Source organism: Rhinolophus sinicus, linkage group LG09 (genome assembly GCF_036562045.2).
Source record: "Rhinolophus sinicus isolate RSC01 linkage group LG09, ASM3656204v1, whole genome shotgun sequence".
Taxonomy (NCBI): Eukaryota; Metazoa; Chordata; class Mammalia; order Chiroptera; family Rhinolophidae; genus Rhinolophus; species Rhinolophus sinicus.
In genome coordinates this window covers 51,473,488-51,491,345 of record NC_133758.1, presented here as the reverse complement: position 1 = coordinate 51,491,345, position 17,858 = coordinate 51,473,488, and the positions used below count along the sequence as shown (strand labels likewise).

Sequence of the window (17,858 nt, the reverse complement as noted above, 5' to 3'; positions counted from 1 at the left end):
TAATAACTCACTACTATGTTAGTGTTCTAATATAACTAAACTTTTTTAAATAGATGTTAAACACCCATTCAAGAATTTATCAATTTGTTTAAACCTGATTCTAAGAAAACAAAGTATACAAGGTAACCACATGGCCGCATGATGTCTAGAATTCTTCTAGCATCCTAATAATTATATTCAAATTTTTTCTAAGAATTTATGATTCTCAGTAGCCTACAAAAGAGGGATTTTAGAGGTCCCATGTGGTTAAAAGTCATGCTAAATTATGTAATATAAATCTAATAATGAATGAATCAGCAATAATACAAGATATGTATATAATACTGTGGAAATCATTCCTCTGATACTTAAATTATTTCTAACATATACAGAGGTTACCAAAAAAATGTATACACCTTTTAAGAAAGGAAAACTGTATTAAAATTGTAATAATATATACCGATAACAAAAGATGAATACAAGTCACATTTGACTTCTGCAATTACAAGAGGTGCTCAAAGTGTCCATCAGGGTCCAGACACTTCTGATTACGGGAACTACAGCTTGAGCAACGTTGATCAGTGTCCACTTGTATACATTTTTTTGGCAACCTTCCCCACCACCCCTGTGTGTATGTGTGCGCGCATGCGTGCACAGCATCTGAGAAGTCCATCAAAGGTAAAAAAAAAAAAAATTTAAGCGCCAAATACATAGTAGCAGAAAATGCACTATAAATGCCCAGAATCCAGACAAAGCACAATAAACTTCCATTAATACCCTTCACTGAACAATCTTTATAAGCTAATCACTAGGAAATGGATAAAAAGAAAACTTAAAACATGGTTGTGACTTTATGACAATTAGACTTCAAGGTTGCAAACCATGGAACAAAGACAAATCTTAAAACTATTAGGTTGGTGCAAAAGTAACTGCAGTTTAAAAGGTTACAAACAATTGCAAAAACCACAATTACTTTTGCACCAACCTGACATATATACACACACACACAAATTAAAAGAGTAAACCCATAAAACTAAGTGCTAAAGGGTGAGAGGAAAATAATGAGTAAGTAGATAATCAATCAGGGAAAGTGGCTGGAGGGAGTGTAGTTTAAATGACTCATATGGAAAGGCACTGCACTAAAAATCAGAAGTTCTAATGGAAGGAGAGGAATATGAGGGCATGCTATGCAAACACGTTTTTAGTAAGTCAGATGTTCAATACAAGGGGCTTATGTTGGAGAAAGTGCTTTGAAAAGTATACATTTTCTTAAGAAACATTAATACAGTAAAACTTCAACAATCTAGAACCCTCAAAGAAAAAGTCATTCTGGATAGTTTTATGCATTTCTAGGAATGTAACTATTTGCATCAAAAACTATTTTTAACCATATGAAGAGAAATAATTCCATTTCTTCCAATTTAGCTAAAGGCTTAAAGATTTAGAGAGCAACTTCCAGAATAAATGTACTAATTGCTTTATCTTCCTATTTCCCATCCATTTTTCCCATGAACTGACGAGGTGGACAAACAAATACGAAAGCATTCCTCCCAGGCCACCATACCACAAGGCTCACTAAAAACATCTTTTCTAGGGCCTCCTACCTCTGAGTTTTTGACATACAACTGAGGGAGGACTTAGGGTCATCAAGAACTCTAATCATGATATGTCCTCTATTGTCTTTGAAGTCAGGTTCTACTTCTAAATACTCTTAATGGGTCTGTTCTAGGCTTTCACTTTGTATAATTTGCTATTTTTAATCTACTGTAGACTTGCAAACCAGAAAATTGATACAGAATTATTATAATACCTTATAAGAAGCACCCAGGCATTTTTTTTTTTAAGGTACACATGTCTAGGTCATGCCCCTAGAGATTCTGATCTGGGAGAAGTCCACGTGTGTTCCTGCTCTGTGTCATTACAACACACAGTGAGAGTTGAGAACTACTAGAAAGTAAAAGTAAATGGTCTCTGTGTGAGGCCTGAGAGGTTCTCCCATTAAGTAAGATGCATTCTCTTACTTGTTTCCTATTTCCCAGCTATGTTAGATAAGATCTTTAGGGAGTACTGTCTTGGAAAATCTGAGGGAAGAAAGAAATATTTTATAGAGGGCATTAACTATGGCACCAGCACAGACTTCACAGCAAGATTAAGCAATCCATTTATGGGAGGAACCAAGTATACTCCTTGGGCTCCAAGTAAACACAAAAGGGAGTAATAAAACTGAAGTTTTCAAGTTCAGAGCACCATTGGCATTTACAATAAAAGGCAGAAATACCCATCTAATTTGATACAATCAGCAAAAAAAGAGGCATTGTATTTTAAGCAAAAGATTTGGAATACTTCTACAGCTGCATGCAACATGTAATGCCGTGTTACCCCGAAAATAAGACCTAACCAGACCATCAGCTCTAATGCGTCTTTTGGAGCAAAAATTAATGTAAGATCCCGTCTTATTTTACTATAAGACTGGGTCTTATTTAATATAATATAAGACCCGGTCCTATTGAATATTATATAAGACCGGGTCTTATATTAATTTTTGCTCCAAAAGACGCATGAGAGCTGATGGTCCGGCTAGGTCTTATTTTCGGGGAAACACGGTATTGGTTAGAAATCTGAATAAGAATGATCAATTACAAAAATGATGTACTATTCCAAAGATAAACTAATAAGGGCAGAGAATGTGGTAGTGAGCTGTAGAAATAATCGATACAAGATTTTAAATTGACAGTAGCTTATAAATCAACCATATAAAGAAAGTCCCATCACAACATTAAGGGTGAGAAATTTTCTGCAACAGTTTGCAAACAGTAAGAGAACAGAAAGACAGCATTGAAGGCAAAGCCAGAATAACTTAAAAAACTTTTCTCTCCCTCCGGATGAAACCCTATTAATTAAAACCAAATTAAACATAATCACAAAATATCAAAATTCAAACTGTATAAATTCAGGATATGAGTTGCTACCTGAAACAGTCACCGTCGACCCTGGGTCAATAATCCCACTGTTGGGCCTCACACAGTACCGACGAGGCGCTGTAGTCTTCACTTTGAAACACACTTTTCTATCCGATGGATTTCGCAATTTAAGATTTGTAGTGACTACATCTGTGAAGGGGCCTGTGAGGTTTAAAAACCAAAAACAGGGAAAAAAATTTTTAATTGGATACATACATATACACACACATACACAAACACACATCCCCACAGCAGAATTCAAAATTAAAGGTATATAACCTCAATTTTATTTAAAGTACATATTAAAGTCTATGTACATAAATATACAAAATGACTAACAGAACTTTTCTCCAAGTGGTAGACTTACAAGTGAGTTTTACTATCTTCTTCATTCCTTACCATAGTTTACAAAATTTCTACCTGAGCATGTATAATTTCTATCAAAAAAAAGTATTTTAGGTTTCAATTTATGAAATAATTACACAATTACATTCTCATAGTAGTTTAGTACATTACTGAAAAGATCAGGATTTTCCAATGGTCTGCAAACCAGTGCCAATCTTCAAATTCATTTTACTAAGCCAAATGCAAAGATCTATATCTGAAGATACATAAATCCAATGACAACAGTGCTCTTTTTTTTAACTTAATTAGGTTTGATTCATTCACTCATTAATTCACTCACATATTTGTTAAGTGTTTATTATGACCACTGTGTCAAATGCCCTGCCCTAGGACACAAAGTTTTTAGGCATTGGTTCTACACCCAAACAACATAAAATGGCAAAACAAGGAAACCGAAAATGGTGATCCAGTCCTGCCTGACTTAAACAAGTCCAAATCATTTTTTTTAAAGGAGGGGAAAAGAAAGATTAGAGCCATTTTTGCTCCTGGCTGAAGAAAAACCCAGACAGATTATACAGATTAATTTAGACAAAATACCCATTAATTTGTAGAGGATAAAACTATGTCCCAATGGGAAGCAATAACTACACACTTCTAACACAAAAGCAATTTTAAATGGTTTTTAAAACAATCAGTTCTAAGTTACCGCTTTTAAAAAAAACTAGAAGACAGAAATCAAAGACAGCTATTATAAGGCTATCTTTCTTTTATTTAAATAAACAAGAATAAGCACGTCTTTTAAAACTTGAAAACAAACAGATCTGCCTAATGCAACAAAAGGAAAAGAAATTTCAAACACAAGGCCATTAAAAGGTACTTATTTGAAGTCCTGGTAAGGGAAATTATTTTATCCTATGTTTAAAGTTTTAGAGTTACAAAATGTTTTCTAACGAAGATTTAAAACTGGGATTAGAGGACAGAGATAGAAATGAGAGAACATTAGACTATACAGAAAGACTGAGAACCACTTACAAAAAAGAAAAAATTTTAATGTAAAATAGCTCTTTAAATCAACGGGTATGCATGTCATTTTGGGGGGGAAAGTATACACAAGGTATATATGAAATACGATCTTCTGAACAACTTGCTTTAATTACATGTCAAGTTAATCATTGAATTTGTGTATTATTTCACAACCTTTGCTTCCTCTTCAATCCCAATTGCTTGCAATTTTTAATGAGCAGATTAACAACTCTACCATACATTAGCATATGAGTAAAGAAGAAAATTAATCTGTTCATTTTGCCACATGAATCCACAAAATGGGTGGCTACAGACACATTTTAAACTACTGACAAAACTAGGAGTCTTAAAGACATAGACTCCCTTTCTTAACAGTCTCAAAGTCCATAAATTACTACAGATTATTGAAAACATATAAAGTTTTATAGAACTATTTCAACTAGAACTTTAACATGACAAAAGAAACATTTCACAAAATTTTAATTTTGAACAATCCTATATTTTCATAATATAATTATGTGAACGTTTCAGTTTTAAATTGCATTTTTGTAATTATCCCCAATTTAGGGGAAAATACCAATTATCCAAAATAAAGTAAAATAACTGATTTTTAAAACTGATTTAGAAAATAAATGTGTCAATTTTCATCAACGTGTGAATTCTGGAATAGTACTTCAACTTTATATTGCTTAGCAGGGCCTATAAATCTTCAGTAATAGGTTGTGGTCCTTCTAGACATAAAAATGCAGACTACCTAAAGATGAAGATAGTATGTCAAAAGAAAAAAAAAACTCCACCAACGTAAAACAAAATTAACTGGATCTGTTAGCCTTATCAATAAAATATAAAATTACCTATAATAAACCCACCTAACAAATGAATTTGAGATTTTCTGCTCCATTGTGTCCCTCCTAAACAAGCCTCTCATTAAGAGTTGCTCCCAGCAGTCTGAGCCTGTTTTCCCAGTTAAAATGGAAAATTAGCAAAGTACTGATAACCATTAGCATAAGAATAATCAGATTTAATAGCTTTAGGGGTCCTGGGAAGGAGTATTGTCCACTCTTGTGGGTCACAGAACCTTTTAAGAATCTGATGAAAGCTTACTACCCCAGAAAAACATACACAAGCTAATATTCACAATAATTTTACACTGAATTGTTGGGGGTTAAAGGTGAGGTTGGGAGATTAAGGTTGAGGTGGAAGGGAGACGTGGACCCCTGAAGCCCGAAGGTAAAAAAAGACCTGATGAAAACTACCTGTACAGAGCCTCAAAAACAGAGGGAAAGAAAAACTATGTACTGTATTTCTTAAAAAAAAAAAAAAAGCCTAAATCCCAGGGTTATACTGTCCCTATCACGTATTTTTGCCTGACATTATGACTGGGTGATGTAATTGTTGGTGGGAGTTGGAGAAGAGGAATAAGATGTTAGACATTCTGCAAAACCAGGGCAGAGGCACACAGCAAAGCATTATGCCCCAATCTCACCAAATTTTCAAATACACCTCCAAAAATACATATTGGTGAAAAATATCTTTTTCAGAAATACATCTATTGTGTAAAACAGGAAAAAATTGTTCTTTGCTCCAAAACTTTAAAAGGTGCGTTCACCATTACAGAAAATTATTCTACCAACAGCAATGTCACTCATGATACTTGAATCAACAATACAACATATCTGTATCAGTAGATATTTGTAGGTGACACATTCATATGATTCTACCTATATGCATATTAGTTTGCCTTTATTTCAAAATGTTAAAAGAAAACTGATCAGCCCTCTACTCAAATAACTCTTGCCTTATTTTCTTAAATGCAAGCTTATTTGTTACAAGCAGCTTACAAGCATCTGGCTACTTCATTGTATCTTCTAGTATAGTCATGCCCAAACACTTACACAATCAAATGCATATTTCACTACAAATTAACTTTCGTTTTATTTCTCCCTTATATTATAGTTAGGAAATTATGTTAAAATTTTAATTATGTATGTTGGCAGGAAATTTTAGGCACGATTTTATTTAAGGATGGTCAAGAGGCCATTACAAAATATAAAATATTAAAATAGAATATTGCATCCTATAGGGTTAAAAAAAAACACTGCATTGTATCAATAATCTGCTAATTGAATACTTATCCTCTGCAATGCTCTGGTAGCTAACGCATTAAAAAAAAAAAAAAAAGTAAATGGTTACAATAAAAGCCAGGATAAGGGTTAACTTAGCAGGGAAAGGAGGTGGTTAACAGGGAGAGAGTACAAGGAGGGTTCTGGGATGCTGGCCTAGTTCTATTTCTTGTCTTGAGCAGTGATTACATGAGCATTTACTTTTGCTAATTCCTTAAACTGTACATATTTTTCCTTTATGCAAGGCAATAAATGTTTTTATTTTTTTAGAAAAGCTGATCTTTGATGTAACCTTAAAAAAAAAAAACTGAAAAAAACAGTGGAAAGCAGGGAATTTTACCCCCCGTTTTACTGAGATGAAAAGCAGTTTTGATGAGAACGTGAACATTTGAACCAATTTATGTAGAACATAAACACCACGTTTTGAAGATTTCTAAAACTCAATCCCTATAAATGAGGAAAATCCTGTGATTTGTCCAATATATATGCAGTTTAACATTTAGAAACAATTATTGCAATAATCCATTTTAAGATCACCTGATAGTCAAGTATACTAGTCATTAACCACAAGTACCATCTGATACATACTTTCTATGTTAGAAAGGAAATTTCACTGCTTATATGTAATAATATTCTATATAAAACAAGAAAACTCCATATAATTCAGGTTACATTTATTTGCACTCTTTTACTGGGGAGGGAGGGACCTACAATCAAAATAACTCTACCACATAACGATTATACATTGGTTGTCCTCCTTTAGTCTAAGGAGACTAGTTTTAAATAGTCATAACATTTTCTGTCACTAAGTATTCTGCCCTAGCTCAACTACAGTTGTCATTGCCAGTAAGCCAAAATCCCATTCACAATCCCAAATTCTAACAATCAGACAGAAATGTAATGTATACACACATGGCCTCTGTGTAACAAGGTTTGGACACATGTCTGAATAAACTTGGAACCTGGCATTTCAAAAAGGTAGGAAAAGTTTAGGGCAGCTCACCCAGAAGGCGATCCTTCCTCCTCTGCCTAAAGATATATTTCCAGCATGAAACACCCTTTATATTCAGGCAGTATCCCGAAAATTCTAGCATTCAGAGCAATGATTTCCTATTAAATAGCGGGACCTTTATTCTCCAAACCTCCCAATCTTATAAGGAACCTTCACATTAAGCTAAAAATGGTACCACTCTGACTAAACAATTTTTTTAATGGTTATCATCCATCCTTATTTTGATAATTGCCATTAAGTTTTCTTGAAATGTCAAGCTGAGTTTAGTTGCAAAGAAAATTCACTTGGGGAGAGAAAGGACGAGACCAGTTAGCTTTCCCCCTAAGATTTTGAAAAATTTCAGAGAAATTGAAATAACTGTACAGTGAACAATCATATACCCACTACCTAGATTCTACAATTAACATTTTGCTCTATTTACTTTGAGACATAACAATCTATTTATCCATCTCTGCCTGTCCGTTCATCTATCCATCTTATCTTTGATACATTCTAAAGTAAGCTAAGACTTCAGTACACTCACTTCTAAACACCTCAACAGGCAGATCAACTTGAGTTCAATATTTGCTGACTGTGAAGAGAACCAAATTTTAATTCAGGATAAGTAGTAATATATGGCACGCAGCGTTTCTCTGAGATGCAGCTTAAGAATAAACAGGCAATGTACATGAACGTTAATTCGTGAACTCTGTGAGATCCATTTCGGCTAGCTACTCAGAGGCCTGCTGCGAGGCAATTCTCCATGGGTTTCTAGCATTTCTGCATGTTTTGCCAAGTGGAGGCACTGGGGGCTTTTATCCAGACTATCTTTTCAAGGATGTATTAAACAGTGAACAGTCTTGAAAGACAATGTCTCCCTCCTGAGGAGAGTATAGGTTTGTTTCCCGTCCAGTATAATAAAAGTAAGTCTCCTCTGGAAAAAAGGTCAGGCAGGTTTCCACGCAGCCCATTATGAAGAGTAATATCCTTTGTCTCTAAACCTAGGAGTCTCGTGTCTTCTACCAACACCCATAAAATTGTAGCAGGCTAAATTTTCAGACCCTTCAGTTCTTGACAAGGCCTTTCTGAGCTCTTAGCTATGAGGTACCTCTGGATAATTAATACCAGAAAGTGCAAAGTTCCAAAGGGTGAATCTCTGAGGAAAAACATGGCTGACAGTATAATTCACATGGTGCATAATCTGTACCTCTCTGATGGCACTTCTCACTTTCTTTTATTATTTATTGATGTACAAGGTCTTATCTCACTCAACTAAACTGCAAGCCCCTTAAGAAACATTCACTTCGTCCCTGAATGAGTAATTAGCACAAGTCTTAAGTCGTACTAGCTGATAACATATTTGTTGAATGAATATACACTGGAAGTATGGTTGAATAGTCACATAGATTATTTTTAATCAACATGCAACAACCACAAAAAATACCAGAAGTATGCATATTTGCTTCAAATGTTTCTAGGTCTTCAATTTGTTTCAAATTGTTTCTAGGTCTTCATAAATCATTTATTTCAATATTATATTCTTATTCCTTCATCCTGCCTTAACTGAAATAGAATAGGTAAAAATCCTAATGAGAAGGCTAGATGCTCAGCTCAAATATATAATGTAGCTGTAGCAATGCCAAGATAATGACTACTTCAGTTTTTCCACAAGCAAATTATCAGCTGTATAAATAGTTTTCCAATTACATAAAGGTTATGTTGCTGAATAGTGTAATGTTAATGCTAACTTAAATAATCATGCATATGAAGTATACAGAATATCTACTAAGAATTACCACAGTAATAGCGTGGTGGCAGCAGTTAACAGTAAAAATAGTGATAATAACACAAGTTTTTACAATAGCTAGCCTTTATTGGGCACTCACCATGTATCAGTAACTGCATGAATTACATTATTTAACCTTCATAACAAGGCTATGAGATACTTTTACTATGTATCATCCCCATTTTACAGATGAGTCAACTCAGACTCAGAGAAGTAAAAACAACTTGTTCATACAACTATTACAAATACAATGCAACTAATACAAAGCAATGAAAGTGGGAAGTCAAATCAGGTCTGACTCCAGAGCCTAAACTCTCTCTCATAAATTCTATGTATTTTATGCAAACTATCTAGCTATATTTATTTCCTAATTCATAAGCACTCCAAGTGGAGTTCTGCAACATTAAAGCATGAAACTGCAGTTAAATCCGTAATATATGAAAAAAGATTTTTAAATGGATTATTGTATTTCTCTTGGTCTCACAGGTCAACAATGAACATTTCCTGAAACGAGCATCAAACACTGAGAAAGTATTTTACGTTTCTATCTAAAAAAGCCCTGAAACATTTTCATTATAAATTTTAAAAATGAGGTCACCTTAATTTATTTGTTTTTTCTATATATTTTTTGAAATGTATTGAAATCTCAGACTTTAGATTAGTTTTTAAAATCTAGATAGGTGTAGGATGTGAGGAAACAAGAGAAATGGATATTTTGGGAGAATATGAAATAAATGCTTCTAGCACCATTTATAGATTTAAAACTCTCATTAGATTAGAAGCCAAATATTTATAACATGAAAAAATGATCACAGTTATATTAACTAAAAAAATTACAGGCTATAAATGTGCAGTTACACACAGAAAACATAAAAAGAAATATCAAATGTTAATAGTGGTAGGTATGTGGTAGCATAGCAAAGTGGTAAACATATAAGTATTGACTTTATAATCAGAAAGGATTTTTAAATGGGTACACACATTAGCTTAATTTGTTCATACACCTTTTATTGGTAAAGTCATAGTGGAAAAACTGAAAAGATTCGGAAAACATGTCTTCCAAGGATGTTGTCATTGAGGGTTTTGGTAGTGGGAACAGAACTCAGAAAACAAGACCAAACAATCATCTTTCCCTACAAGTTATAAAAATAAAATTTTTTTCTGTAGAGAAAATAAACAGAAAATAATCTAGGCTACAAAATACTCTTACCTTTAAAGGTATGACAGTCCAATTCATGTCAGAAAGAGCTCAATGTAACTTAACACATGCGTGTACAGTTGTTATTTGTGAACTGTTACAGAATGGTTATAAATTAATTTACTTTACTTTCCGATAAATATGTTTTTCTGCTTGTTTTTACATGCCTTGATTTGTGAACTGTTCCTACAAAGTTACAAACATTAGACTTGTTTTCTAGTTACCTCTATATAACTTACCTTATTATTTGAAAAAAAAAGACTTTAGACTGTGTAAAGAGGTAAATTACTAATGAATAAAGTAATATAGGAAAGACAAATGAATAAAGCGATACAGGAAGAACAAATGAAACCAAAGGCATCAAGTCTAACAGCAAAGTAATTTTTTTCTCTTACTATAAAAAAGCACTGAATGTTCCTTGTAGAAATCTTGGAAAATACAGAAAAGTTAAAATATAAAAACAAAAGACACTCCTAAATCCTAAAGTAGAGCTATTGATTGCGAACATTATTTCCTTTCCAATCTTTTTTTGTTGCAAATATTACCATAAATGGGCTCATATTTTGCAACTTCTCAATGGAGGGATAAGGCTGTCACCACCAAACATCACTAAAAGTGAGACAACCATACATTATCTACACCTGATGTGTCACAATTCCACCTATGAAGTATTTTTACCAAAAAATATTGAAAACTGAATCTAATCAAGCCCTTTAAATCTAACTCCAAATTTAAAAGAAATACATATCAGAAATATCAGGAATATGGGACATTCTCCTGGAGAACAACCTGGTCTTTTCACCAAGTAAATGGCATGATTAAAAAAAGAGGTAGGGAGAGGCACTGTTTAAGGTAAATAATACTTGGATACAATAAATAGGTTGAACAAACCAACTAAAAACCAGGAGTACAATCGAGGAAATTTCAATAGATTACATATTAGATGATATTAAAGGACTATTTTTGGTTTTATTAAATGATAATGGTGTCATGATTATATATCTTTTAAATGCCCCTTTTTTCACTTATTAGAAATGTAAGGTCAAATATTTAGGCTTGAAATGTTGTGATATCCAGAATCTGTTTTAAAATACTGCAGCAAATAAATAAAAAAAGCAAATATGGTAAAATGCTAATATTAAACTTAAGTATATGAAGTTATTAAATTTAAGTGTATAGAGGTTCATTATTATGTTTGTATGAATGCAAGTTTTCCTAAGTTTCAAACTTTTTATCGAGTAATTTGCATCACATTTCAGTTAAAATAAACCCAGTAAACAAGCATTTGCAAATAATAGCCTCCTCTTACACTTCATTTTTTTAACAAGGATTTTCCTTTAGTAGTTACACAAAATAACATTACATTTTGTGGTCTGTACACTATAATAAACTAGTAAACATTCTCTTAAAACAACTTTTTATGGTTGAAGGAAAGCAAGACTCATCCTATCCTATATTAACTACTATCACCTCTGAAAGGAAGACAAGATTTCACTGAATGGGTCAGTCAAGATACAAAAGCAACAACAAAAAGAGAGCTCAGAAAGTGCCTCCGAGAAAATAAAAAGGTGCTGGCTAACAGACTAGACTATCTTCACAGGCCATCTATGCATGGGCTGGTTAAGAAAGATCTTAAAAGAAATTTAAAAGGTAACTTAGTCCAGTTAACCCACAAAATTATCAACACTAACAATGACGAAATACCAAACCTTGAAGAACTTAATCAAGGTTTCCCAATTCTTTGTTTTTCCATTTCATAGAAAAATGTTTTTTGGACTCAACTGTCATATGTATTCACAAACCTTTAGGACCAGAACAACACCCAAGAAATCACCTAGTCCTACTTCTCACCTCAAAAATGAAAAAGGTGAAGCACAAAGAATGAACAATTTATCTATGGCTAGTCAGCTCTTAACAAAATACCCTACTCTCCCTTTCCTGGAACTACAAAACTTTGAAAGCACACCTATCTGCAATGGCAGATGAAAAACCCTACTGAAAGACATCCAAGACTAAAATCATGGGAATTACAGCAGAAATCATCTTAGTCTTATTAATGCAATCGATGTTTTCTGGGCAATCATCCCATGACTGATCTTGTTACTACTGATATAAAAATAAAAGAAATGGGCACGTAGTTCACAGCGCAGTTTGGTACTGGAAAATATGTAATAAGCATAAATACTATATAATGTGGTAAGCACTGTTATCACAGGGAAGCACATACTTCGACAGTGGCATGAAGAAGGTAATGACCAATTTAGATTGGGGGAATCAAAGCCTTCACAAGAGGAAGTGATTCTTAAACTGGAGACTGTCTAACAGAAATGAAGGAGAACAATATTCTGTAAAGAGCATGTACAATCTTGCAACAGCTTCAAGTATTTGAGAAAAAGGTTTTACATAACCAAAGCTACGGGTAAGAAAGAAATGGAAAGGTAGGCAGCAAATTTTGGACTTTTTCAAGTACATAATGAGAAAATACTGTGGGTTCTTTTTGTTTAACCAAGGGAGCAACAATATCAGGGTTGCATTTTTCAAAGGGTAGTTCTAGCAGCAGTGTGGAAAACAGGCTGAAGAGAAAGGGGCACTGAAGAGGTACTAGCCTGTTGACCAGCAGAGAAAAGATAAAAGATAATCATCTGAAGCAAATGAATCATCCAAAGCCCAAACCTCTCTCTGAGAACCACATCCCTATAACCAAATGCCTACTAGTCACTTCTTCATTAATGTCTTGAAAGGACCTAAACATATCTAAGATATATAATGAGATCATGTTCTTCCTCCTACCATTCTCCCCCACACCCCCAAATAAAAGGAACGTATTTGGTCCTCATCCAGACACCCAAGGTTTCTTAGCTGAGTGCATACCACCACCATTCCTCCAGTTATGTAAGCCAGAAATCTCAGATATCCAAGGTACCTCTATTCTCAGTGCTCATATTTAACAGACTGCCAAGTCTCATAGGTTTGACCCTCTTTAACTTCACATCATCTCCAACACCATTCCCTCGGTCCAGGTTGTCACCTCTTACCTGGACTACAGCAACTGCCTAATTCATCTCTATCTCCCCTCTAATATTACTTCAATTGCTACCAGAGATAGATAGATAGATAGATAGATAGATAGATAGATAGATAGATAGATAGATAGATAGATAGATAGATACAAAAAAAACCAAATGGGATGTCACTCCATTCCCTGTACCAATACCATTCCCCCCACTTAAAATCCTTCAGTGGGTTAGGATAAAAACTGAACTTCTTACTTAAAGCAACATCACACTCATCTTGGCTGTTTCCACTACTGTCACATTGACTCTTTCAGCCTTATAAACAACATGAAATGTTATTTAACATGTTAAATAATATGTAAATATTTTACATATTTTCCCTCCTGCCTCAAGATCTTTACATATGCTGCTCCTACTGCATTTTCCTTTCTTCTTCACCAAGATAACTTCCAGCCATTCTTGGAAAATCTTAGTCCAATTGTGACAGCCTTGCCTGACCAGATTGAAATCCATTATTTTATATTCTCATAGCACTACATCTCTCTTATAGCTGCATTTTCTTCTGCTGATAATCTTGTTAGTGTCTATCTCTTCCACTAGAATTCCCTCATGAAAATAAAGACTGTTTTACTTAAAATCATATTTCCAACATTTATTCACCACACATTACTATAGCAGAAACTCAAATCTTTACTGTATAACTGAATGAATTAAAACAAATAAATTTAAAAGTACAGATTAAAGGGGACAGGTTCAAGGGTTATCTCTGAGAAGCAGAAACACACATTTTAATTATTAGATGTGCAGAGTATTTCTGATGTAAGTAATGATGATGCCACTAAAAAATAAAATAATTTGGGAAGAAGAGTAGGTGTGGGTAGTAAAAACCCAGTTGGTATGTTTGAAACTCCTGAATAACATTTAAATTCAGATAGTCAGTAAGTAATTAGTATGTATTCCAAAATTGACTGAATTAAAAATACAGATTTGGGTGTGTAACATGTGCAGAGAGAGTAAGGAAGAGAAAGAGAAGCCCTCAAAACAATGAGACTGAACAAGGAAAGTTCACAGAAATAAAATTGAAACCAAATCTGAATCTCAGAAACACCATCATTTAAGAAAAAGAAGACCACAAATCAAACAATAAAGGGAGCAAAGAAGAAAATCAGAAGACAACTGTATCATAAAAGTCAAAAGAATTAGTTTTTTTAAAAAAAAGGAAGTGTCAATAATGTCAAGTACCAAAGAAAGGTCAAGTGAGATAAAAATTGGAAACGATCAGTGCAGTTAGCAATCAATAAGTAGTGAGGACAGAGACAGTAGTAGTGGCTACGGAGCTAAGGAGCAGGAGAGCCAGTGAACACTGACTATTTTTCCAAGCTGATTGCAAAGGAAATGAAGATCAGGAAAGGACATGTACCAGAAGGAGTTGGGAGTCAAGGAAATATTTTGTTTGCCTGTGAAATGAAAGACTTAGGTGTATTTATATGTTTAAAGGAAGAAGCGAGTGGTTGAAACATGAGTGGGAAAATTGCTGATGGAACATGGTCTAAGTAAGAATCATGAGGATTTTTACCTTAACCAGCAAAAATAGCATAACAAGCTTGGATCTGAGGATTTTTCTTTCTCAGGGAAGAAAGTATGGATTATGTGCAAGGGAACAGGTGTTACAAGAGGAGATAGCACATCATAGAAGGGCTTGCATGGCATACTAAAAAAAAAAAAAAAAAAAAAAAAAATCAAAAATCAGACTTCTATCCAGTGGGCAATCTAGTTATTTGAAAGCTTTTAAGGAATGGAATAATAAGATGATATCTATGTCTTTGGGGTGGGGAGGGTGGGGGAAGAACCACTCCAAGGTTTTGCTGTAGCCACTGTGAAATAGAAGGTCATCTCAAACACCTAAAATAATGCCAAATATCCAAGCGCAGAAGTATTCTGTATCTTCACTTGTGCTTCTTCTTAGTGATGTGCTGTTAATTAAAAACTAAGGACACATCACAGGTCCCTTGGTCCCTAAGAGAGCTTAATTTTCTTTATTGATTTGTTATTGTTATGGGCCACCTTCAAAACAAGGGTTTTGGTCTATTTTCCTCTTTCTCTGATCATTAAGGGAAAGAATATATTTGCAATTTATTTTCGTATTTTCTGGACTTTCTTCTTCAAATTTTCCTCCAAAACTACAAATAAGTAGGAAAAATAAAATGTAATATAATAAAAAATAAGAAATTTTACGGACAAAAAAATAGTCTCTCACATGTAATAACAAATTTCAAATCTTAATTCTAGGTCAAATTACTGCCAGGGTTTAAATAGAATTTGAAAATACCTATGTCATTTTTTTTTGTACTAATGTAACAAAAGAGCTACTTTAGAATCCATTACATCATTATAAAAGCACTTACACATATTAACAATTATATAAAACAAACAACAAAATTTTTAATACAATATTGACATATGCAGAAAATGAATTAAATTATTATCTGCCTCTCCACAATTGTGCTAAAGTGCTGATAATTCATATGATGAGTATGTTATGCATATAGCAGAAAAATTCACCCAATCTCAGAATGATTGAATGAGTCACTTGGAGAAACCTATCAGTCAAATGTAGTGTCAAAATAATTCAAATAAACCTACTAAAAGATGACATTTTGCAAACTATCCTTTGACAGACTTTTACTTCAATTAAAAATTATAGGTGATTTAGGGCAAGTCTGTTAAATGAGTTTTTATATCATCACCAAACTAAGCATAAGGAGATTGTTAATTTTAAATGAATCTCCTTACTTACTATTAAACTGCACACTGGAATACAGAGCCGATTCCGTCAAAGCTAAGTATTTACTTTTGACTAAAAGAATAACATCAAGGAGGAAGAAACCAAATAACACCAAGTGTCACCTAATTCATCCTATCCCTCCTCTTTCCCAATCCTCCCCATGACCCCACCTGTAAACAGAAACACACAGCAAACCACTGGGTATCTAAGTATAAGCCATACATTCTCTCACATCTGTGGTAGAGCAAACCACTACTCCCTTGCCCAACCCTTTCCCTGCTCCTCAACTGAAAACAAGCTTCTTCCTAGAATGCTTCCTTAAGGAAAGAGAGGTCAGGGAGGAAGGGGCTTCTTTCCTCACACATACTTGTTTTGCCTCTGAAGTAACATCTGTATGCCTTTGATGTCTCCTTCAACTGATACCTGCTGAATGAATTACTCATTGCTTAAATACTCTTAATACAGGGATAGCACAAAGCTTTCAGTAAGTGTTTGCTAAATAAATGACCCAACTGAATGTGTCCCTATAAACTTTTCAATGAAACACTTTTTCAGTGAATTTTAAAAGGTAGTCATTGATGTCCAAACTTTTAAAAATGGGCCTTGTGAATTATTTTCATCCACAGCACTAAACAGTCTATTCTATACTCATAGCTAATAATTCTTCAATACATAAAATAAGTAAAATATATGGATAAGTCATTGTGTAATGCTTTTGGTTAACTTGCTTCTCTACTATTATTAGTCTCTTACTATGGCAACATTACAACTTCTCTAGGGAAAAAGCTTCAAACTTTGGCTATTTCCTGGCCTAAGCCTAGTTAAAAAGGCTTCTAAATCCCTAACAGCAAAACACACATGGTTATCCAATAAAGGAAATTTCCTCTATAAACTCAGCCTGTCAAAAAGTAAAAGCAAAATACTTAAATTCTGGAAAGAATACACACCATAAAAGTTTACACTAAATTCCTCCTATCTAAAATAACGACTATTTGAATTAGGTAATTTCATGATTACCCACAGGCTTTTTTTTTTCCTTTCAGTTAAAACTATGTATAATCATGCCACACGCACCAACTTGAAACGTTAAATGCACTTAGTGCCCGTCAAGGTATTTCATAGTTGTCTTAAAACCAATCCTTACCTAACAAGCAGCTCGCTCACATTTCCATTCAAAGATACTTGCAAATGCACTAAAAAGCTTGCAAAATAAAGGAATTATATAATATTACTCTAACATAATGCCAGAATACACTATTTTAAAATTCCTAGAACTATTCACTTTTCTTATGAAAAATATAATTGTGCTGAGTGACACGTTATCACCCTTATCAGGCGTTTGTTGAAAAACCACAAATGTAAAGGCAAAAGTCACAAACACTTTGTCAAGGCAAAAGTCTCAAACACTTAAGATTCCGCAGCAAAAAAAAAAAAAACCTAAATGAAAGGACTAAACAAGAGCAAATACTAGGTTTGCTCTACGCGGAAGGTAAGCTGAAATGTCCTATCAGAGGACCAGGAAGACGTCTACTATTAACTTACTATCAATTCTCGGACTGACGCAGAGTTTTCCTGCCCGCACGCGCTTGGGTCTCTGCCAATACAACCCGGTAAGTCATAACCAGAAGACTTCATGGGCTTCTCCGCCTCCCTA

At 33.9% G+C, this 17,858-nt stretch overlaps 1 protein-coding gene across 2 annotated transcripts in view; it reads right to left on the bottom strand.

The window, feature by feature from the left end:
• Positions 1 to 17,858, bottom strand: part of VAPA (VAMP associated protein A) — a 40,554-nt gene that overhangs the window by 21,365 nt on the left and 1,331 nt on the right. For both annotated transcript variants that reach the window (XM_019712596.2, XM_019712597.2), the window contains exon 2: positions 2,949 to 3,101. In XM_019712596.2, the coding sequence (XP_019568155.1) occupies positions 2,949 to 3,101 (153 nt within the window). The remainder of the gene's footprint in view (positions 1 to 2,948; positions 3,102 to 17,858) is intronic.